The sequence below is a fragment of the Sciurus carolinensis genome, chromosome 6 (assembly GCF_902686445.1).
Source record: "Sciurus carolinensis chromosome 6, mSciCar1.2, whole genome shotgun sequence".
Classification (NCBI taxonomy): domain Eukaryota; kingdom Metazoa; phylum Chordata; class Mammalia; order Rodentia; family Sciuridae; genus Sciurus; species Sciurus carolinensis.
In genome coordinates this window covers 156,139,889-156,159,952 of record NC_062218.1, presented here as the reverse complement: position 1 = coordinate 156,159,952, position 20,064 = coordinate 156,139,889, and the positions used below count along the sequence as shown (strand labels likewise).

The following is a 20,064-nucleotide window of genomic DNA, read 5'->3' as shown; positions in this document are numbered from 1 at the left end:
CTTAGGAAAAAACAAGGTTTTCAGATAGGATTAATGAAAACATGGACTAACAAAATCATCTGTTTCTGCACACATCCTATTAACCAATAAAAAGAAATTCTTAGAGGTCAGAAGGTGAGGGTCACATAAGGGCCTTTCCAAATCGATGTGCTAGTGAACATTAAAAACAAGCTCTCTTTCCTAAGGAAAAGTTCCTGGTATTATCTAATGTTTACATTTCTGTAAATTGTGGTACAACGTTTTTAAAAGATAGTTTTGGTCTTGGGCACATCAGACCGACTTGCTTTTGAGCTTTCTAGTATGTGCATTGATGGTGACCGTTGCTTAATTTAACACTCCTGCTTCTTTCATCCTGTCCCCTTACTCCACAGGATCTTCTTTAAAGATGTTAAGGTTCAGGGATTCCAGGTTGAGGTGAAGTCTCTGCAGCTGGCAGGCTGAGAAACTGCTCAGCACCACCACGTCCATCAGGGCGAGCTGGCGTGGACGCGTCAGTCTGGCACACCCCCGTCTGCACACGGCAGCTCTTCCTGTAGCTTGCTAATATCCCCAAGGTTCTTCTGAGTTTGAAGCCCATGGAACAGTTCACATTCTTAAGCACCTGTCATTCTACTGTGCGTTTTCCCATGAATTCTCACTGTTGGTATGTGTCAGTTCCCATTAACTACTGACTAAAAGTCGCTGCTGAGGCCTCCCCCAACTCTCTCCCTTACTGCCACCAGCAATCTCCTCCTGTTTTGCTAAAACAACTCCAACTGCATGAATTGAGACAATGCGCTAAGCCCAGGGATGATCCCTGACTGCTCTAGGCAAATCATGGCAATCGTCTTAGCTTAGACATTAATGCTTTTCTAGTTTCTCTTGGAACTGAGTTAATCTAGGGCTTCAGGAAATTTCCAGTCTGTTTGCTTGCCCCCCTCCCTCTGAAACAAGGTCTGTTACACTGCAAATGTCATTTGCTAAAATAGAGCTTGAATTTGGGAGTCAGACATGCATGATTATGAATCTTCATTTTGTTCCAGAACAATCCCCAGGGCAAGTAATTTAGCTCTGTGAAGCCTCTGCTTTGTCACATCTTTCAACAAACAGGACCAGGAAAACAGAGGTATATGAAGGTCTTGGGGCACCCAGTAAGGTTTGATAAATGAGATTTGTATCTAATTAAAGTAAGTGAAAACACATCCCTGCCACTAAACTCCAGGACTACGGTACTTAAGTCTATATTAATCCATGGCCTCATTGGCATTTTGGTTTAATGCTAGGCAACAAAGTATGTTTGTGAATTTTTTTTTTTTTTTTTATAATGCTAGTTGTTAAAGAATCACATTTTACATATACAGTTGAGAATTTTTTTTCTTTTTTACTAGTTTTTGGATCCACATGATTTTTTTTTTTAAAAAAAAAAAAAAAAAAAAAAAGCAAACAGTGCTAATAGCCACTTTGGTAAAAACAGTGTTCAAAAAGTATTACATCCTTTGGACAGGTTTTATTCCCAAGATATCGAACCCCTTGGCCATGACGGCAGCTACTGCTTCACACAGCAGCATGCGCCACATGTTCACCTTCAAGACTTCTCCTGAGAAGAGAAAAAAAGACTGATAAACTTTTTATACAGAAGTGAATACCTCGACCTATAGCTGTGTAGGCTCTATCTACAACCACCTGCAACTTGACGATCCAAGAAGAAAAAAACTGTTTATATAAGGTTTGCAATGATTAGAAATGTAGCTTTTACATTCCTTTGTAAAATTCGGAGTTCTCTTCTAAGATTGATAATCTGAAATAACTATGAACCTAAATACTATATTAGTGAAATTTCTTCTACAAAAGTTTGTTCTCAGGCATGACCCTCACAAATGGCTACTTGCCTTGTAACACATACTTCACTAACTACAGTGTCAGAGCAGCTAAGGAAGGAAAGGATCATCAGTTGTTTTCCAAAGGCAGCTTCCTTGGCCTGGGAATGTAGTTCAGTGGTAGACAGCTTGCCTCGCAAGTGCAAGGCCCTGGGAGTGATTCCCAGGCCCCTCTACTGCATGCCCCACAAACAAGGCAAAAAAACCAAACCAAACCAAAAAATCCAGTTAAAGCTAGGCTCAAATGCACCTGCTAGGCACCTCAGACACTCTTGTTGAACAGTGCCCTATTCCAAGAGTTCTGCCAGCTGTTTTCCTTGAAGTTGTAAGGTTCCACCCCTGAGCCCGAGTGGAGAAACAGTTTCTGCTAGCGTTTGTTCTAATTTTGTCCATTTTATGTATGGTATGGATTACTATGCCATTCTTTGGGGAAAAGGGAGGATTTCTATGAATAAACAACTGGGAGTGTACTCCCACCCAACTCAAGTTCGTTCATGGCACCCATTCCCCAATGTGGACAGGGGACGAGACTCACCAGTCTGTCGATCTTTCTCCACACAGTAGCAGCTGTCGTAGAACTCTGTGAAAGTGGTTGCCAGCTCGTAAATATAGTCGCAGAGTGTGTGGAGAAATAAGTCATCTAAGATCTTCTGTAAAATCTCAGGGAAGCGTAAAATGCACCGGCCTAGTTTCCATTCCTTCTCGTGGTCCAAAATGATCTTGGTCTCCCGAGCAGCCTTTTGGAGCATCTCTTCATCAATGCTGGCCAGCCGGGCAATAGACCTGAAACATCAGAGAAGCACGACTGTTCCACTCTATCAGGCGCACACATCCTTCCCCGCAAGAAAACATGTAATAAGATGTGACTGAATAAATCAGAAATTATCAGCAATTAAAGAGATTCTTATAAAATAGACACTGCATTTTACTCTGGGGTACATTATTAGGCAAGGTTAATAACCTGGTTTGAAGTGTTTTATAATATTAAAAGGCAATATTCTTTTAGGGGGTCAGATGGTGCCTGTTTGGTATTTAAATCAAGAGTGCACAGGGGGCTGCCTGCCAGAGTAAATGGGGACAGTCTATGGGATTCAAGTATAACTTGCGATTCTAAAAGGAAACACATTTCCAAAGACACTTGTATATACAAAATACATTTTGGAGCAACTAAGAATACTTTCATTTGATTCGAAATAAAGTTACCTGATTCTAGTGAAGGCATACAGCAAGTAAGCAGCCGTGTTCCCTCTGTCATCAAGCATTTTGTCAAAGGAGAAGATGTAGTCATTCAACCGGTTATGGGAAAGGTCAGCATATTTGATACAGCCATAAGCGACAGATGTCTGAGCAGCTTTTAATTCCTCTGCAGTTAAGACCTTAGGAAAAACAAAACTTCACAGCTTACTAACCACTGCTTTTGCTCTGATAACCACAGGAAGAATAATGGGGTAGGGAGCATCTAAGGACACAATTATCAATTAAAAATGACACCGAGATAGAATAACCTGGGTTAACAAAAATAATGAAGTAAAATCATCAGCTGTGCATTATGAGGAATGTTTGTGAGAAACCTGATTTGTGAAGTATTTTCCATTCAGTAGAAATGAAACACAAAGCACAAATTTATATCTACTTCGTATCATAAATACTGTTACAGAAAACTATAGTAAAATAAAAACAAAATTAATAAAATTCAAGGGTGGAAGAAGTCATATTTTCAAAAATATTTTAGTCATATATTAAGTATTTCTGTTCTGGCTATGATAGATGAGGTTGTAGTAGACCAACCATTCACTGAAAGCAACTATGTAAAGTCTGGGTAAAATATTCTGTGAAGGATGTCAAGGTAAAAACAGGGTTGCTGGTGTCAATCCTAACAAGAAACAAAGTGTGGCTGGGAAGTCATGAAGGAAGGGTTCTCTCAAGATTGCTGGAGAGCAGCTAGCACAGAAGAATCTGCTGCAACTGCAACATCATATGAACAATTTCAAGAATGTCTGCCCAGCAACTGCTGGTCCAACCTTGGATTGGCACCAACTTTGTTATTAATCCTGTGGTTAGGAATTGCTAATTTCAAATATCTCGAGCAATCCTCATTTTTGCCTTGAAACACTTCCCTTTGCCTCAACCAGAAGTTAAAGAAAACCGTTTACTATGGCACATGTGTCCTGTCATTGCCATGCTCTTTCAGACCCAAAGAATATTTTTTTAAGAGTTTGTTACTTAGGCTGGCATGGCTAGGGTTAGGAAAGGCACCTAAAGTGAGACCACTTGTGGAGGGAACTGGGGACTCTGAGAACCTGGTGAGGTAAGGCACTGGGCCTTCACACTCCTCATTTCCATGGTTTTCCTCTTTCTTCAGATCAAAGCCACTGTGTGGTAGAGGATCCTTGCAGACTTTACTTAGGATCTGGTTTGATATGGAGAGTATCTAAGTAAAAGACCCTGCATCCATTTGTTGGACTATCAAAGACTATTTTATTTTCTGGAAAGTCCTTTCTAGCACAAGGGCACACTGTCCTGATGAGTACTCAAATTTCCACAGAATTTACATTCTGAGAGCACTTCTTATCTCCTTTGGCGAGTTCTTTTTAAGGTTTTGTACACCTAGTTTAACAATGATTTATAGTTTGTGAGCACCTTAATTTTGGTTTGGTTACACCTGTCTATACATGGTTTGTCTTTTACTCCATGTTTCTGAAAATCTTCTAAGCCAAAATTAACATTTTAAATGGTAAGCTCAGGATGGCTAATGAAAAGTTACTGGGTTAACTACCATCATCCACAGGATATTCTCTGGAACTCAACTGCTCTTGGAGAGGCAGGACCTGCCAGGAACAAGACCATTTCTGTACAACTCGGGAAACCTTGGTCACTCTCAAGCAAGGTCATCCACAAAGTAAAAAAAGAATCTTGTGCACAGTACACGTACCAAAGCAAAACACTGTCCAAACCCTTAACATTCCCAACGGAGGCTTTTAGAGGATTTTTCCCCTAAAGGTAAAAAACAAAATGGAACAACCAAGTTCAAAAGTATGCAAAAATTCCCCCTCTGGTACTCTAGTTGGCTAAGTTGTAGAATGGTTATTTTAAACTACAATTACGTGTTAACATTTAAAGGCTTTTTAAGTTGTCTGTCTTCTGTTGACCTGTTTATACTAAGAGACAGACAAAAAAAACGGAGCAAAGCCTGAGAGTTTTTCTTTTGACACTTTAGTCAAGACAAGAAATGAAACAACTTTCGAATTAACGGTTTTGCAATTCACAGCAACTCTGTGGTAACTTAAGACACACCTTCTGGAAATGAGAAAATTTAGATTTTCTCACTTAACAACAGCTAGGCTGATGAAACAGTTAACTGAGGATTCCTAATCTAAAAGGAAAGAGCTAGAGCAGTATGTATACAGAGTCCCTCAAATTATGCCTTTTAAACCAACCTATGCCTTGGTCAAAATCCTGAGCAATAATAAAAGATCTGTCCTGTATATAAATTGCTCCAATTTCCATGAGCCAGGAAAAGCTTGAGGGGGAAAGTAGAAAAAATCCTGCAAACAGTCTTTTAAAAACGTGTCTAAAAATGTTTCCTGACACTGTTGAGTAGGTCAAGCAAACTAGACTAGCAAACAAAATGAACATAATTGTTATTAAATTCAAGGTCACTTGGAGGTTTATTATTCCAGCCAGTAAACCTCTAACAATTAACCCTTAAACTCATTTCGGACTGGAAAAAGCAGGGCTGGGGAGTCAGTTCAGTGGCAGAGTGCGTGCCTAGCATGCAGGATGCCCGGGCTCCATTCCCAGCATGTGAGAGATTAAAACCAAACTTCCACGAAACTACTTTAACTTCCTGTGATTAACCACTAGTGCAGATGCAAAGTCTTTAAGCTTACCCATATAAATAGGTGACTTTAACTTGTCCCATTTTTGTCAAATAATAATTTGGATCCAAATGTCTTTTTATAAACTGGTGAACTCATATTACTCTATTTTTGTCTGTGACAAAGTCTAAAATGAACTATCTATATGTAAAATCCCCTAAGAAAACCTATTTGAATTGGCTAACAGATTAAACTACAGTAATTAACTCAAATGCCTTTTAGTTCACATGGTTTTAGTAAATCTTCAATAAATCTGATGGTAAAATAAAAACTGTTTTCAGAACTGACCATCCAGGTTTGCCTGTCCATAGGCAAGGTTACTTGCTAGACGGCTAAAGGTATTTTACCTAACATGCAGACAACAGGGCAATGCTGTGCCTGTTGCTTCCTGTGTATATGGAGTAAATACAGCCATTTAACTTCTAGAGTGTGTTTTTCTTGGAAAAACTTTAAAATACTTAAAAAAACAACTTTAAGTGACTATGCCTAATGTCTATCATAAATAATCTAGGTCTAATTGTTAAAAATACTTGGACATCACTTTAGTAAAGCTATGTTAAATACTTAGAAATAACTCAGTGTTTATCAGGTAAAATACTGAAACACCAATTGCTAAATATAAATTCAATAGAAAAGATACTGTATCTTATTCCACATTAATTTTTTTTGTTGTTGTCCAAAGAAAAGATACATGTTTGAAGTTATATCCTCAATTTTTGGTACATGGTAAACAATTTACAACCATTTCTTCCCTGCTCTTCACAAGATATCAGGGTTTAAATAACCTTAAGAGTTAAAAATTTTAAAGAATACAAAAGAAAAATATATGACCATACCAAACCAAAAAATTTTCTTTATAAGGGTATTTTTTTTTATAATTTGGAAGTGTGTATGTTTATTAAAGGATGGTTTCAAATTATAAATCTAAGGAAGGAAACCTAATCCACAAGTAGGAGAGAGGCAGAGGAAGTTAAAAATATAAGAATTGTATGTAGTAGAAAAAAAAATTTGTCCAAAGAAAAATAACTGGATTGCTCGACAATGGGAATAAAAAAATATAGTACAAAAACCAAAGGTTTAAGTAGATTGTAAAGGATCTGAAGGAGTCATGCAAAGTTTGTGAATGATAACTTTTAAAGAAAATCTGATCAAGTTGGTTATAATTAAAGTTCATAGATTTTTCTAAAAATTTAACACTAACACACTGATATGAAACCAGAATCTTACTGTTTAAAGAGACAAGGTTTTCTTGAAATATTTATCTGTACTTAGTAAATCTGTAGGAGATTTTGACCTTTTAATTCTGAAATGTTCTTTTAAAAATGTTCAAACATAGTCTGAACAAAAGTTTTTCCCAGTTTAGTTTTCATTTTTAGTTGGCTCCTGAAGTCTTTTATCCCCTTCCCCAGTTCTGACTGCTAAAATGTCTGTCTTAAAGGCCAAGGATAACTTGGTTCTGATGTATCACGTGTTTTCACCACGTCCAAGGTCACACACCCTGCCAGTCTTAGGGTGCACATCACATTAGAGAGGGATGTAAACACTAACACTGGACGCACCTTCTCCCACTGCCTACATTCAAGTCCCTTTTTATTAGGGTTGCTTCCAGATGACCTACACGGGCTTCTCATAAGGAGCAGCAATTACAATGCAGGAAGTTTTACTTCTCCCTTTCTGCAACTGGCCTAGGGCATAAAGACTTCCCATTTGGCTAACTTCTCATGTCCCAGAGATTTTTATTTGGGTTTGATTACTTAAGTCAGAAAACGGCCCTCAAAGAGCTAAGTGTTTAAATTTAAGTCTTTAAATTACTTATAACTTTGGCTAAGTGACCATTATTTCACAAGGGTCTGTGATCCTACTTTTAGTATCTTTTAAAAATTTTTTTATTTTCTGGGTTATTTTTAATTATACATGACAGTAGAATCCATTTTGATAAAATTTTACACTAGGATATATCTTATTCTAATTAGGACCTCATTCTTATGGGTGGGTACAATGGTGGGGTTCACTCGGGTATATTCATGTGTTCATAAAATTATCTTGGATTTATTGTTTTCCCTGTTCCTATCTCTCTCCCTTCTTTTTGTTCCCCTTTATCTAATCTACTGAACTTTTCTTATTCCACTTCCCCCCCTTTATTGTGGCTTATCTTCTACATATCGGTGAAAACACTCAACCTTTGGTTTTTGGGATTGGCTTATTTCACTTAGGATGATATTCTCTAGTTCCATTCATTTATCGGCAAATGTCATAATTTCATTCTTTATGGCTGAGTAATATTCCACTGTGTGTATGTATGTGTGTGTGTATATATATATATATATATATATATATATACACATACATTTTCTTTATCCATTCATCTGGTGATGGGCATGTAGGTTGGTTCCGTAGCTTAGCTACTGTGAATTGTACTGCTATAAACATTGATGTGGCTGTGTCACTGTAGTATGCTGATTTTAAGCCCTTTGGATAAATGCAGAAGAGTGGAATAACTGGGTCAAATGGGGTTCCAGTCTCGTTTCTTGAAGAGTGTCCACTTTCCAGAGTGGTTGCAATCCCACCAGCAGTGTATGAGCATTCCATTTTCCTCACATCCTCAAACATTTGTTGTTACTTGTATTCTCGAGAGTTGCCATTCTGACTGGAGTGAGATGGAATCTCAGTATAGCTTTTAATTTGCATTTCTCTAATTGCTAAAGATGTTGAACATGTTTTCATATCTTCACCACCCAACCAGAGCTATGCCCAGAGCACTGTTTGTAGACGGTCTCTAAAGCTGCACCTCAGTGGGATAAACTCTCATTTCTGACCTGCACTGCTGCTGACTGCTGCGTGAGCCCGAGCACACACTGAGGCCAGGCAGGTCCTCGTAGCCATGAGCCTCGGGTACGCCAGGCCTACTGCCATTCCTGAAGGCCAAAGGACGGTCTACTGTCTTTGCCACTACTACCCTTATTGTAGACAGCACAAATGTAGAGCAAGACTCCATTCAATGGGAGCAGGCCAGTAAACACAGGACCGTCTTGGAACTGAGTGCCAGCCTAGAGAAAACTAATGGCCTCCAAACCCAGGGCAAAGCCTCTGAAATAGGCCTGGTGCCTGGCATCCCTGAGATGCACAGCCCCAGTCCACCAGAGCACTATTCTGGTCAGCAACACCCACACCTGGTTGCAGCAGTCACAGGTCACAAGTCCACCTCATCGGTAGGCAGCCCACAGCAGCACTGGCCTTAGTCCTACACTGCTGCTATGCTGAGCTCAACAGGCCATGGGCTCAGGCTGTGACACGCTGTGGCACTGGTGGTCACAGATATGGTAAAGGACAATGGGGCCGCTCCCTCCACAATGATGTGGCCTGAGCTGGGCAGAATCCCTCAGTGCCTGACCACAGGTTGTTGACTGTGGACCAGGAGTCTCCAGAGTATCCTTCTTAGATATTTCCACGGACAACGCTCACTGAGAGACTGACTGTGTGGGGTTGGGACAACCTGGCTTAGATCACACTCCAGTGCTGAAATAATGACAACACAGCACAGTGGACTTGTGGCACAACTGGGCCTATGGTGCCACCTAGTGCTGATACAGCAGAATGGTTCTTTAAGCTCAATTTAAGCAGCCTGCTCAGAATTTCTGGGAAGATAGGCACTACAAAGTAAATAATGAAGACTGGAAGAACAACCTTGTTCTGTAAACCCCAGATGATGTCTCACACGGATGAGCATCAGGGACTTTCAGGGGACCACGGCCTCATCTAATGGACTAGATAAGGTACCAGAAATGGATCAGATAGCAACCATACTGGAGGGAACTCTTGAATGGAGAATTTAATACAGCTGTGTGTGGTGTTACATGTCTATAATCCCAGCTACTTGAAAGGCCGAGGCAGGAGCATCAGTTTGAAGCTAGCCTGGGCAACTAAGTGAAACCCTATCTCAAAATACAATACAAAAGGGGTAGGGATATGCCTCAGTGGTAGAGTGATGACAGAGGCTAAAAGAATATACCAAATCGACAAAATGAAGAGAGGGTTTTCTGAAAAGAAACTGCCACTCCTGACCAAGAAAAAAACAAGAAAAGGGAGACACTGTAACTTGATGCCACAGAAACACAAAGGATCGTTAGAGCCTGTTATAAACAAGTACATGCCAACTAACTCCTGAATACACCTTTCCAAAAATGAATCATGAAGAATAAAAAATCTGAGTAGAATGAGAAATGAGATGGAATCAGTAATTAACTCTACCACTAAAGGAAAACCCAGGAGCAGATGGCTGGCTGCACACCGAGTTCTAGCCAACACTTAAGGAACTCATACCAATTCTTCTTAAATCATTCCAGAAAACTAAGAGGGGCTTCTTCCAAACTTATTCTACATGACCAACATTACCCTGAAACCCAAACCAGATGAGAACACAACAAAAAAGGCTACAAGCCAGTGTTCCTGACAAACATACATACAAAATGAATTCAAAAAGCACAGTAAAAAATCGTCAACCATGAGCAGGTGAGATTTATCCCAGGGATGCAAGGATGATTCCACACATGCAAATCAACAAGTGATAAACCACATGAACTGAATGAAGGACAAAAACTACCTAGCACAAATCCAATAGCCTTCAGGATAAAATCCTTCAGGATAAAAATGCTGAACAAATTAGCTATTGAAGGAACATATCTTAAAGGCCACGTGTAATAAGCCAACAGCCAATATCATACCGAATTGGGGACAAGCTGAAAGCTTTCTCTAAGGTCTGAAATGAGGTAAGAATGCCATTTTTGCCACTGTTACTCAGCATAGTACTGGAAGTCCTGGCCAATCAAGCAAGTGAAAAAAATAAAGGGCATTCAAACTGACAAGAAGTCAGTCACTGTAAATGCCATGATCTGATATTTAGAAGGCCCCAAATATTTCACTAAAACACCACCAGAAATGATTTAATTCAGCACAGTTACAGGATACAAAAATCAGCAGTGTTGCTATATACTAAGTCAATTATTTAAAATAGAAAATAAAAAAGTGAATCCATTTGTAATAGCTACAAACATTAAAATGCCTAAGAATAAATTTAATCAAATAGGTATAAGATCTTTACAATGAAAACTATGAAATAGTGACAGAAGAAATTTAAGAGAACATAGAAAAATGGAAAGATATACATATATATTAGAAGAACCAATATTGTTAAAATGTTCCTATTACCCAAAGCAGCTTATCAATGACAATGATATTTTTTACAGAATTAGAAAAAAATGACACCAAAATTGTCTGGATCTACCAAAATTAAAAAAAATCCCAAAGTCATCCTGAATGAGCCAAAGCACTCTTGATCACAAAGAACAAAGCAGTAGGCATTACACTACATGATTTCAAAATATACTATAAAGAAGCAATAAACAAAACCAGATACCTGGCGTAAAACCATAGAGGACCAGAGCCTAGAACCAACTGATTCCCCCCCTCCTTGTGTTGAGGACTGAACATAGCCCCTGTGTCATGTTAGGCAAGTGCTCTGTCACAGAATGAGAACACCAAGCCCTTACAGCTAACTGATTCTTGGTGAAGGTGCTAAGAACATGCAGTGAAGAAAGGGCAGTCTTTTCAATAAATTGTAATAAAAAAATTGGTTATCTGCAGAAGACTGCAAATACATCCCTAACTCCCATCGGTTAAAAAAAAAAAAAGAACAAACAAAAAACAAAAAAACAAACTCAAAATGGATTAAAGACTAACCTGAAACTACTAGAAGAAAACACTGGAGAAATACATTATTGGAATGGGTAAAGACTTTGTGGACAGAACCCTAAAGCACAGGAAACAAAAGCAAAAATAAGCAACATCAAACTAAAAAGCTTCTGTACAGGAAAGGAATAATAGTAAAAACAATTTACAAAACAGCAAAATATATTTACAAAACATATCTGAAAGGGGGTTAATACCCAGAATAAAGAATTAAAACAACTTAACAGCAAAACCCCAAATATTCCAATTTAAAAACAGGCAAAAAGATCTGAATGAACATTTCTCAAAAGAAGACATATGAATGGCTAATGGGTATATGGAAAAAAAGTTAAACACCTCTAACCAGCACAGAAATATAAACCTAAGCCATTAGGTTATCAACTCACTCCAGTCAGAATGGCTATTATCAAAAAGACAAAAAGCAACCAATGACTGCTGGGCTGTGGAAAAAAGGGAAACCTAGTACACTAGTGGTAGGCAGGTAAATTAGTACAGCCAGTATGAAAGAACAGTATTGCCATGATGCAATAATCCCTCTACTGGGTGTGTACCCAAGAAAATAAATGAGTATGTGGAACAGATACCTGACTCTCATGCTCATTTCAACACTGTTTACAAAGCCAAACAACCTAAGTGTCCATCAGCTGACAAATGGGTAAGGAAAATGTACCTACACACAATGGAATACTACACATTAAAAAAGAATGAAATCCTGTCATTTGCAACAAAGTAGATGAAACTGGAGATCATTCTGTTCTGTGAAATAACCAAGGCATAGAAAGACAAGTACTGCATGTGCTCACATGGGATCTAAAAGAGTTCAGCTCGTAGAAGCTGAGAGTGGAATGGGGCTACCAGAGCTGGGAAGAGGAATGGTGGCTGGTTTATAGTAAGAGTAAGTCCAAGCTCTGGTGTGCTAGTGCAGAGTAGGGCAAGTAAATAACAATATACTGTATATGTCAAAAATTAGAAAAAGGATTTTGAATGTTTTTACCATAAAGAAATAAGTGTCTGAGGAGATAAATGTTTAACCTGATTTAAACATCAATTAATATACACACTGAAACATCACATGGTATCCCAGAGAGAATAATTTAGGCTTTTATGTAGCATTTAAAAAAGCAGCAGATACTACGTCACAATAAAAAAGGAGGAAAAAGCCATGACCTTTGGTAATAGCCAAGAACAATATTTTCACAATAAATGCTCAGCACAATTCATGAACCAAACATCATGCAATAAAATCTAAGCAATATAATCCTGCCCTAGGTAGACTGACTCCTTATAATTTTTCTGTTTACTCAATAATCCCAGCAACTCAGGAGGCTGAGGCAGGAGGATGGCAAGTTCAAGACCAGTCTTGGCAATTTAGCAAGATCCTATCTCAAAATAAAAAATTAAAAGGACTAGGGATGTAGATTACTGGTAAAGCACACCAGAGTTCAATCCCCAGTATCAAAGGGGGGGAGGGGGGAATCACAATATAATGCACAGTAAACATCATGCAAATAAGGTCTTGGATTACCTTATCTCTCTCTTTTTCTTTCAATTTGTCCATGGATCGTTTGAGTCCTTCTTCCAAAAGGTCTATGAGGCGCACTGTTTCCCCTGAACGTGTTTTAAACTTCTTCCTAAAAAATTTAAAAGTCCCAATTGAATGGATTTGAAACTGACCTTTAAACTTAGAAATATTCAAACTGAAAGCTTTAGGGGCCTGAACACAAACTGTAATATGTGCCTATTTGGAATCACAGGCTTGATGCTAAGGTAATGGTACCTCATTCCAGCTGGCAATCAGGGAGGGGTGCAAAACAAGGTGTTTGCAGCATGTCATCTCCAGCCCTCAGCTCAAAATACCCTGTGGTTTGGCCCTAATAGTGGTCTACTTTGGCTTTCTATCAGGAAAAGATTTAATTTATGCATTTTCCTGGAATACAACATTTTGCTTGGTAGTTCTGCCCTTTCAGAAAAATTAGTAAAATACATGTTTGCTTCTAGAATTGTTTGGTAGGTCAGAAAATCCTATACTGGAATCTTATTTGCATTTCTCTATATAGTAATTGCTCTTATTTAGTGGTTATCAAACCCAAAGGCATATATGAGACAATTTTATGACAAAAGAATTCCAGGGCCTCATTTAGATGTACTGAAATTAGAATCTCGCTGGATGGGGCAAAAGTACTGATAAGCAACGTTAAGGGTGGCTGAGAAAATTGGATTTTGTCTATTAAGCAGAAGTTTGCATAACATCAAGTATATTATTTTTTAGGTTCAAATATAAGATACAATAAAGCACATTTTTCTATGAACATTAAGCTTACCAAATGTGACAGTTCCCTTTTTAGAGCTTGACTTAGAAAGGCTCTATTTGCCTTAATCACAGAATTAAAATTTCTCTATTATCTTCATTTTGATAGTTTTCTTTATGCCATACCTTTCTCTCCCCACGCCCCCCCAGAACTGGTGATTGAACCCAGGGCCTCACGCATGCTAGGTAAGTGCTCTACCACTGAGCTACACCCCGAATCTGCCATGGCTCCTTTCTAAGTATTCAACAACTTTCAAATATCTTATGAAATGAAACTCATCAGCCTAGTCAAAATGTGGAGGAAAATTTCCTAATGTGTCTACTTTGCAACAATCGGTCCTTTCCATGATTCCCTCCCCTTCCGTCTTCCATTTGATTTTTCACAAGGAGGGATGCATATTTGAATACCAACAGTTCTTAAAAACAGAGATGACCAATATTCACTTTAGACTTAATAAGTCAGTAACCCCCACAGTGGGCCCTGGCATGTGTATTTTCACAGGCTCCACTAGAGATCATGTTCTGTGTATCTTTGTGTACATAATGCAAAATACCCAGCCAATGCTATGCACAGCAGGTGCTCAATAAAAAGGTGTCCAAGGAATAGCAAAGATAAAAGAAAAGGATAAATTATGTACTAAATATTAAAATATCACTGAAAGAACAGAATCAAGCATTTTCATGTACATACTTAAAATATGGTGAGCTTCCATTAGCTATAATCTAATTATTAAAAAAAGCTAGGATACTATAATTTTTTTTTAAATATAGTTTTTAGTTGTAGATGGACACAATACCTTTATTTTTATGTGGTGCTGAGGACTGGACCCAGTGACTCACATGTGTTAAGCAAACACTCTACCACTGAGCCACAACCCCAGTCCAAGGATATTATTATGATGCTGAACACAAACATTAAAAGAACTGATCTAGGATACCTCTGCTGTTACATGATAACTGAAACAAATGCTAAGACAAACACTGCTGGTAAATGTATGAACAAAAATAAGAGAATTTCTGAAGGAACACCACCTAAATATCTGTCAGGAAACAGTTCAGGAACTAAGATGCAATAAGAAATATTCAATTCCTTGGTTTAAGCACTCTCTTAGGACCATAAGGACCTAGAGTCTTGATTCTAGAAAAGCTCCACAGAAAGTCACAGAATTAATAAACGTCTCCAACAAATTCACTGCTATAAAATCCCTATCTAAAATAATATCTTGTGGACAAACCTAACTTGTCTTTTATATGTTCCCATCAGGGTTTTTGAGCATTGTCTAGACAAATCTCTTGAGTCACCTCATGTGGTTTTCAGAAGCATTACCATCTGTGATATGATATCTGGGTGTTATAAGATGCCAGTTTTTAAGAGAAGTGCTGATTAAATGGCAAGTGATCCTAAAATACTAGTGAAGGTTAAGATTTTAAAATGTGAAAAATTTTGCGCCTTTGAAATGATGACTACTGCATATAAATACCTAAATGTATTACCTTTTTATTTCATAAACATTGAGCCAAATGTTAAGAACTGAAAAATGGAAAATGTGATAAAACAGACATTAATATGTAGGCTTTGATAATATTTTTGAGTCATAAGAATGAAAGCAGTAAACCAAAGCTCAACTGAATCAAGCTTATAGCTTTTGACCAAGTATGCAACTGTTAGGCTAGTCATTTCATAAATGTCTTATTTTTTTTCCTGAAAAAGTACCACTATAGATTTTAGAGCTTAAATCTGTGGGAAAAGAAACTTCTAATCTTTTAAAGTCTCGAGTTTCCTTTTCATTGGACTTCGTGAGCATGTCTCTGGGAGACTACATCCTCTGGCAGTAAGGAGAAATCAGAGAACAGCTCAGCAGAGTTCACTGTAACAAGTGGACTGAAAAATGGAACCGCCTAATATGCTATAAAAAAATATCAACAACAACCAGGGCCTTTTCCAGAGAAATGTGGGGATCAGGTATGTTATTACCATCTTCGGTTTTCCAGACTTACTTGTCTTCCCCAAGTACCACACCAAATCCAGCATGGGACACTCTAGTTACTTTAGGGTCATACCAACCAATCATCTGAGCAGCAGCAAATACCGTCTGGAAGTGCACAGACTATAAAGAGCAGAAAAAGAGAGTTACTTGCCAGTTTTCTAATAGTTTTAAAAAAGGCTTAAGACCCTTAGGCTTAAGGGATGTTTGTAAAATACAAACCACTCAAGTTTTGTGCCAAGAGTTTTATACTAAAAGCTTTTCTTTTACTCTTCATTATGTGAGAAACAGTTAAGAGCAAGACTGTTACCATACTTTCCATGTTCAAAGTTCTAAAAGCAAATGAATTATAGGCAAGTTTGCACACAATAACTTCATTAAATTTTAGTTCTTACCACATCCTTACTGATAAGAACAACTGCTGAGGTTTAGAGAAGTCTCCTTTTCTATTTTCTAGAGAACACCTGGAAAAGTATTATTTTCCCCATGATAAACTGATGTTCCCAATCTTAGTATCTGGGGAAAATTTACAGCCGTCCAGTGCCACCAACCTCGCCATACTATCTACCTCCAAACAAACAATGTTAGAACACAGACAAATCTACAAACTTACTTGTCCACTGTCTACCACATAGATAACCATATCTGCCTTTTCCTCAAGTAGTCTTTGTTTAAGAGCAGCCAGGTCAGATGTATCATAGGTATAACCTCCATCTGATTTCACTATGGTTAATGGTATGGAACACCCTGGGACAAACACAATCTTCCTGCCATCATCCACTTGCACGAATCCTAGGGGGAAAAAAACACATAGTCTTCACTAATGCTAAAAGAACTCTGAAGGTACTGGAATGGTTGGTCATTCTAGGACGACCTAACTAGTCTATGAATATTCTAGAAAATATTTCTTAGCTGAAAAAACCACAATTTTTGTCTCATGCATGACCTACTAGAAGCCTTGGAAAATCACTAAGGTCAAGGTTGTCTGGGAGTACAAGGTGCTGTCACAGTATAGGTCAGATATAGCAGTTTTCTGGACTCATACTACACTTGGCTCCCAAGCTCTTTATAGAACGCTTGACTGGAACCCACCTGCTATGCAGGCCAAATGCATGAAAGTCTCTTTTGATTTAAAGCTAGAGCCATAACCATTCTCTGAGAGAAAGGTGCTATTCTTATAAAGACCTTTTATAGTGTGATCAAACACAGATGGTTTTAGCTTTTGGAATGAGAGGTAGAAAAAAATTATATTCAGGATGAAAAGGGCAAGATTCTTGGATGCAGAAAGAGGAAAGAACATGATAACATCACCTAGATTTGAGTGCTGCTGTGTCAAATATACAAGTATTAAATTTTCACAATAATTGTGCTGTAAATAACTATGCTTTCTTAAGAAACTAAGGCTGGGTAAAAGCAGTGGTTTAAAACATAAGATCTGAAGACAAATTGCCTAGGAAATTACTTCTTTGTGCCCATTTTCTCCTCAATAAAAATCATTAAGGCTAGTGGTAGAGCTCTTGCCTAGCATGTGCAAGGCCCTGGGTTCAATCCCCAGCAGTTGCAAAAACAAACCAAAACACACTGATTCTTGTAATTTTAGAAGTAATGATTCCAGGCTATGATTAATAATTACCATTTCCCCATCTAAGGAATCAGCTTTCCTTGGAGATGTGGTTGACTGCAGATCTAGGACAGGAAATCTATAAAATGAGCCTGGAATATTGCATGAGAGCAAGTAAACTATCAGACTACAAGGGTTGAGAAAAATCAAACATGAGGGGCTTACCATTAACTAAAAATTGGGCAAACTGAACATTACAAAAAATAAGGGTAACTGACTAAAATGTATCTTTTATATATTGTAAAAGCCCCATTTACAATAATACTAAGTCAAACAACTCATATTTAGAAAAAGCTATGAAATGAACCTCTTTTGACTATTGATTAAAAAATAAAATGACTGCCTTAAAAAGGCATACAAAGAGAATCCCATGTAACAAATGAAAAAGGTATCACTCCACACTAATATACTCCAATCTCTCATGAAGTAATGCATCAGTCATGAACATTCAAACAGGGAAAAATCTGATAGGAAACTTATTGATTAGGTTGATAACTGAATGCACTAAGTTAGTATCACAAAAACAGCAAACCAGAAATTATTTTCATTCATGCAAATAAATGAAAATTGGGAAACAAAAAACAAAGCAAATGCAAAACTGAATCTAATGAAGACTTTTGGGAAATATGGAAAGCTGGCCTTGGTGGTGCATGTCTATAACCTCCTATACTTGGAGGATAAAGCAGGAAGACTGCAAGCTGGAGACCAGACTGGGCATATTAGCAAGACCCTGTCTCAAAATAAAAATGGGCTGGGAATACTGCTCAATGGTAGATCATTTGCCTTAAAAATATATAAAGAAAACAGACACAGGAATTGCGCAACATTAAGATCATATGGAAAAATCTATAGGACATATAGCCCCAGTTTTTTCAACAGTAAAAGAAATAAAAATGGATGAGGGGGAATCTATGAATTTCTAGAATATAGAATACATATCAAACAAATGCAACGTGCAGACTCTAAATTATTTACCTTGGGAAATGCAAACTCTAATGCTGTTAAGAAATTAAACTACTCTAATGGTGTACAACTATACTTCCTAATTCCAGCTTCCCTGGAGGCTGGGGGGGTGGGGGACTTGGGATGGGAGGAATTATTCACTTTCTTGCTGTGATAATGGTACTTTTGTTTTAGCGCTAGAGGATGTAAGCAGTATGTATGGGAAGTCACAGAAACAATAAGGATGATCAGTATTCGTAATTGGTTGACAAGTGCTAGGTCTTGGGGATTAAAAAATTTTTTTCCACTTTTGCCTATGTTTGCAAATTTAAAATAAATTTTTAAAATGAGTGTAGTGCTGCTTCTCTGGGAAAACGTCAAATGGCGGATGATGCCGGTGCAGGAGTGCCCAGAGCCCCAGAATGGGTGGCTACTGTGGCTTTGGCAGAGGTCTCTGAGGCTGTGGTCGGGGTTGCGGCGCTCTCGGAGGCAAAGCCAAAGACAAGGAGTGGGTCCCGGTCACCAAGCTGGGCCTCCTGGTCAAGGACATGAAGATCAAGTCCTTGGAGGAGAGCTACCTCTTCTCTTTGCCTATCAAGGAGTCTGAGATCATCGACTTTCTCCTGGGGGCGTGACTCAAGGATGGGGTTTTGAAGAACACGCCTGTACAGAAGCAGACTCGTGCTGGCCAGTGGACCAGGTTCAAGGCATTTGTAGCTGTCGGGGACTCCGATGGTCACGTTGGACTGGGAGTAAAGTGCTCCAAGGAGGTAACCACTGCTATCCGAGGGGCCGTTATACTGGCCAAGCTCTCCATTGTTCCTGTGCAGAGAGGCTAGTGGGGGAACGAGACTGGCAAGCCCCACACTGTCCCTTCTGTGGTGACTCTGGACGTTGTGGTTCTGTGCTGGTGCAGCTCATCCCTGCCCCCAAAGGTACTGGCATTGTCTCAGCCCCTGTGCCCAAGAACCTGCTGCTGATGGCTGGTACTGATGACAGCTACACTTCTGCCAGGGGCTGCACTGCCCCCTTGGGCAATTTCACTAAGGCCCCCTTTGATGCCACCTCCAAGACATATAGCTACTTGACTCCCGATCTCTGGTCTCCCTATCAGGCATTCACTGACCATCTTTTTTTTTTTTTTTTTTTTGTGGTGCTGGGGTCACTGACCATCTTGAGAGAAGCCATACCAGAGTCTTTGTACAGAGGACCCAGGCTCCAGCTGTGGCTACAACATAGGGTTTTTATACAAAATAAAGTAAATGAAACCTGTTTAAAAAAAAAAAAAGTGCAGTGCCTACCTTTATCTTCAAATTCCTTTACAATATCATTCATCCTATCTTGATAGAAGGATTCCCCTCTCTCTATCAAGGAGATGTCCAATGCATCATAGATTTTATTAAATTCTAGGGTAAAAATGCCACAAAAGATTAATAAAAACAGGAACCATGCACCTTAGAGAAAGATAAAATCATTCAACACATATGTAAGAAAATAAAATGCATGACACACACTGGGGTAAGACAATTGTCAAAATGTTGGGACTGGGGATGCAGCTCACTGGCAAAACAAAACAAACATTCAGCAATGTGAGGCACAATCTGCAGCACCATCCTATAACTCCCCCCGAGGTCCTCCCACCAACAGATCATCGACATCGATTAACAATGATTGGGACTACATATAATTTTTTTCTGTGTACATTTACACACTCCCCTCCCCCCAACCA

At 38.6% G+C, this 20,064-nt stretch overlaps 1 protein-coding gene and 1 pseudogene across 2 annotated transcripts in view; one reads left to right on the top strand and one right to left on the bottom strand.

Annotated features, from left to right (window-relative positions):
• Window positions 1–1,417: 1,417 nt before the first annotated feature.
• Window positions 1,418–20,064, bottom strand: part of Rars1 (arginyl-tRNA synthetase 1) — a 33,194-nt gene continuing 14,547 nt past the window's right edge. For both annotated transcript variants that reach the window (XM_047556473.1, XM_047556474.1), the window contains exons 9-15: window positions 19,637–19,741; window positions 16,386–16,564; window positions 15,786–15,895; window positions 13,005–13,110; window positions 3,060–3,232; window positions 2,392–2,639; window positions 1,418–1,576 (exon numbers count right to left, since the gene is read on the bottom strand). In XM_047556473.1, the coding sequence (XP_047412429.1) occupies window positions 1,467–1,576; window positions 2,392–2,639; window positions 3,060–3,232; window positions 13,005–13,110; window positions 15,786–15,895; window positions 16,386–16,564; window positions 19,637–19,741 (1,031 nt within the window). In that variant the 3' untranslated portion in view covers window positions 1,418–1,466. The remainder of the gene's footprint in view (window positions 1,577–2,391; window positions 2,640–3,059; window positions 3,233–13,004; window positions 13,111–15,785; window positions 15,896–16,385; window positions 16,565–19,636; window positions 19,742–20,064) is intronic.
• On the top strand, window positions 18,717–19,574 carry LOC124987302 (40S ribosomal protein S2-like; annotated as a pseudogene).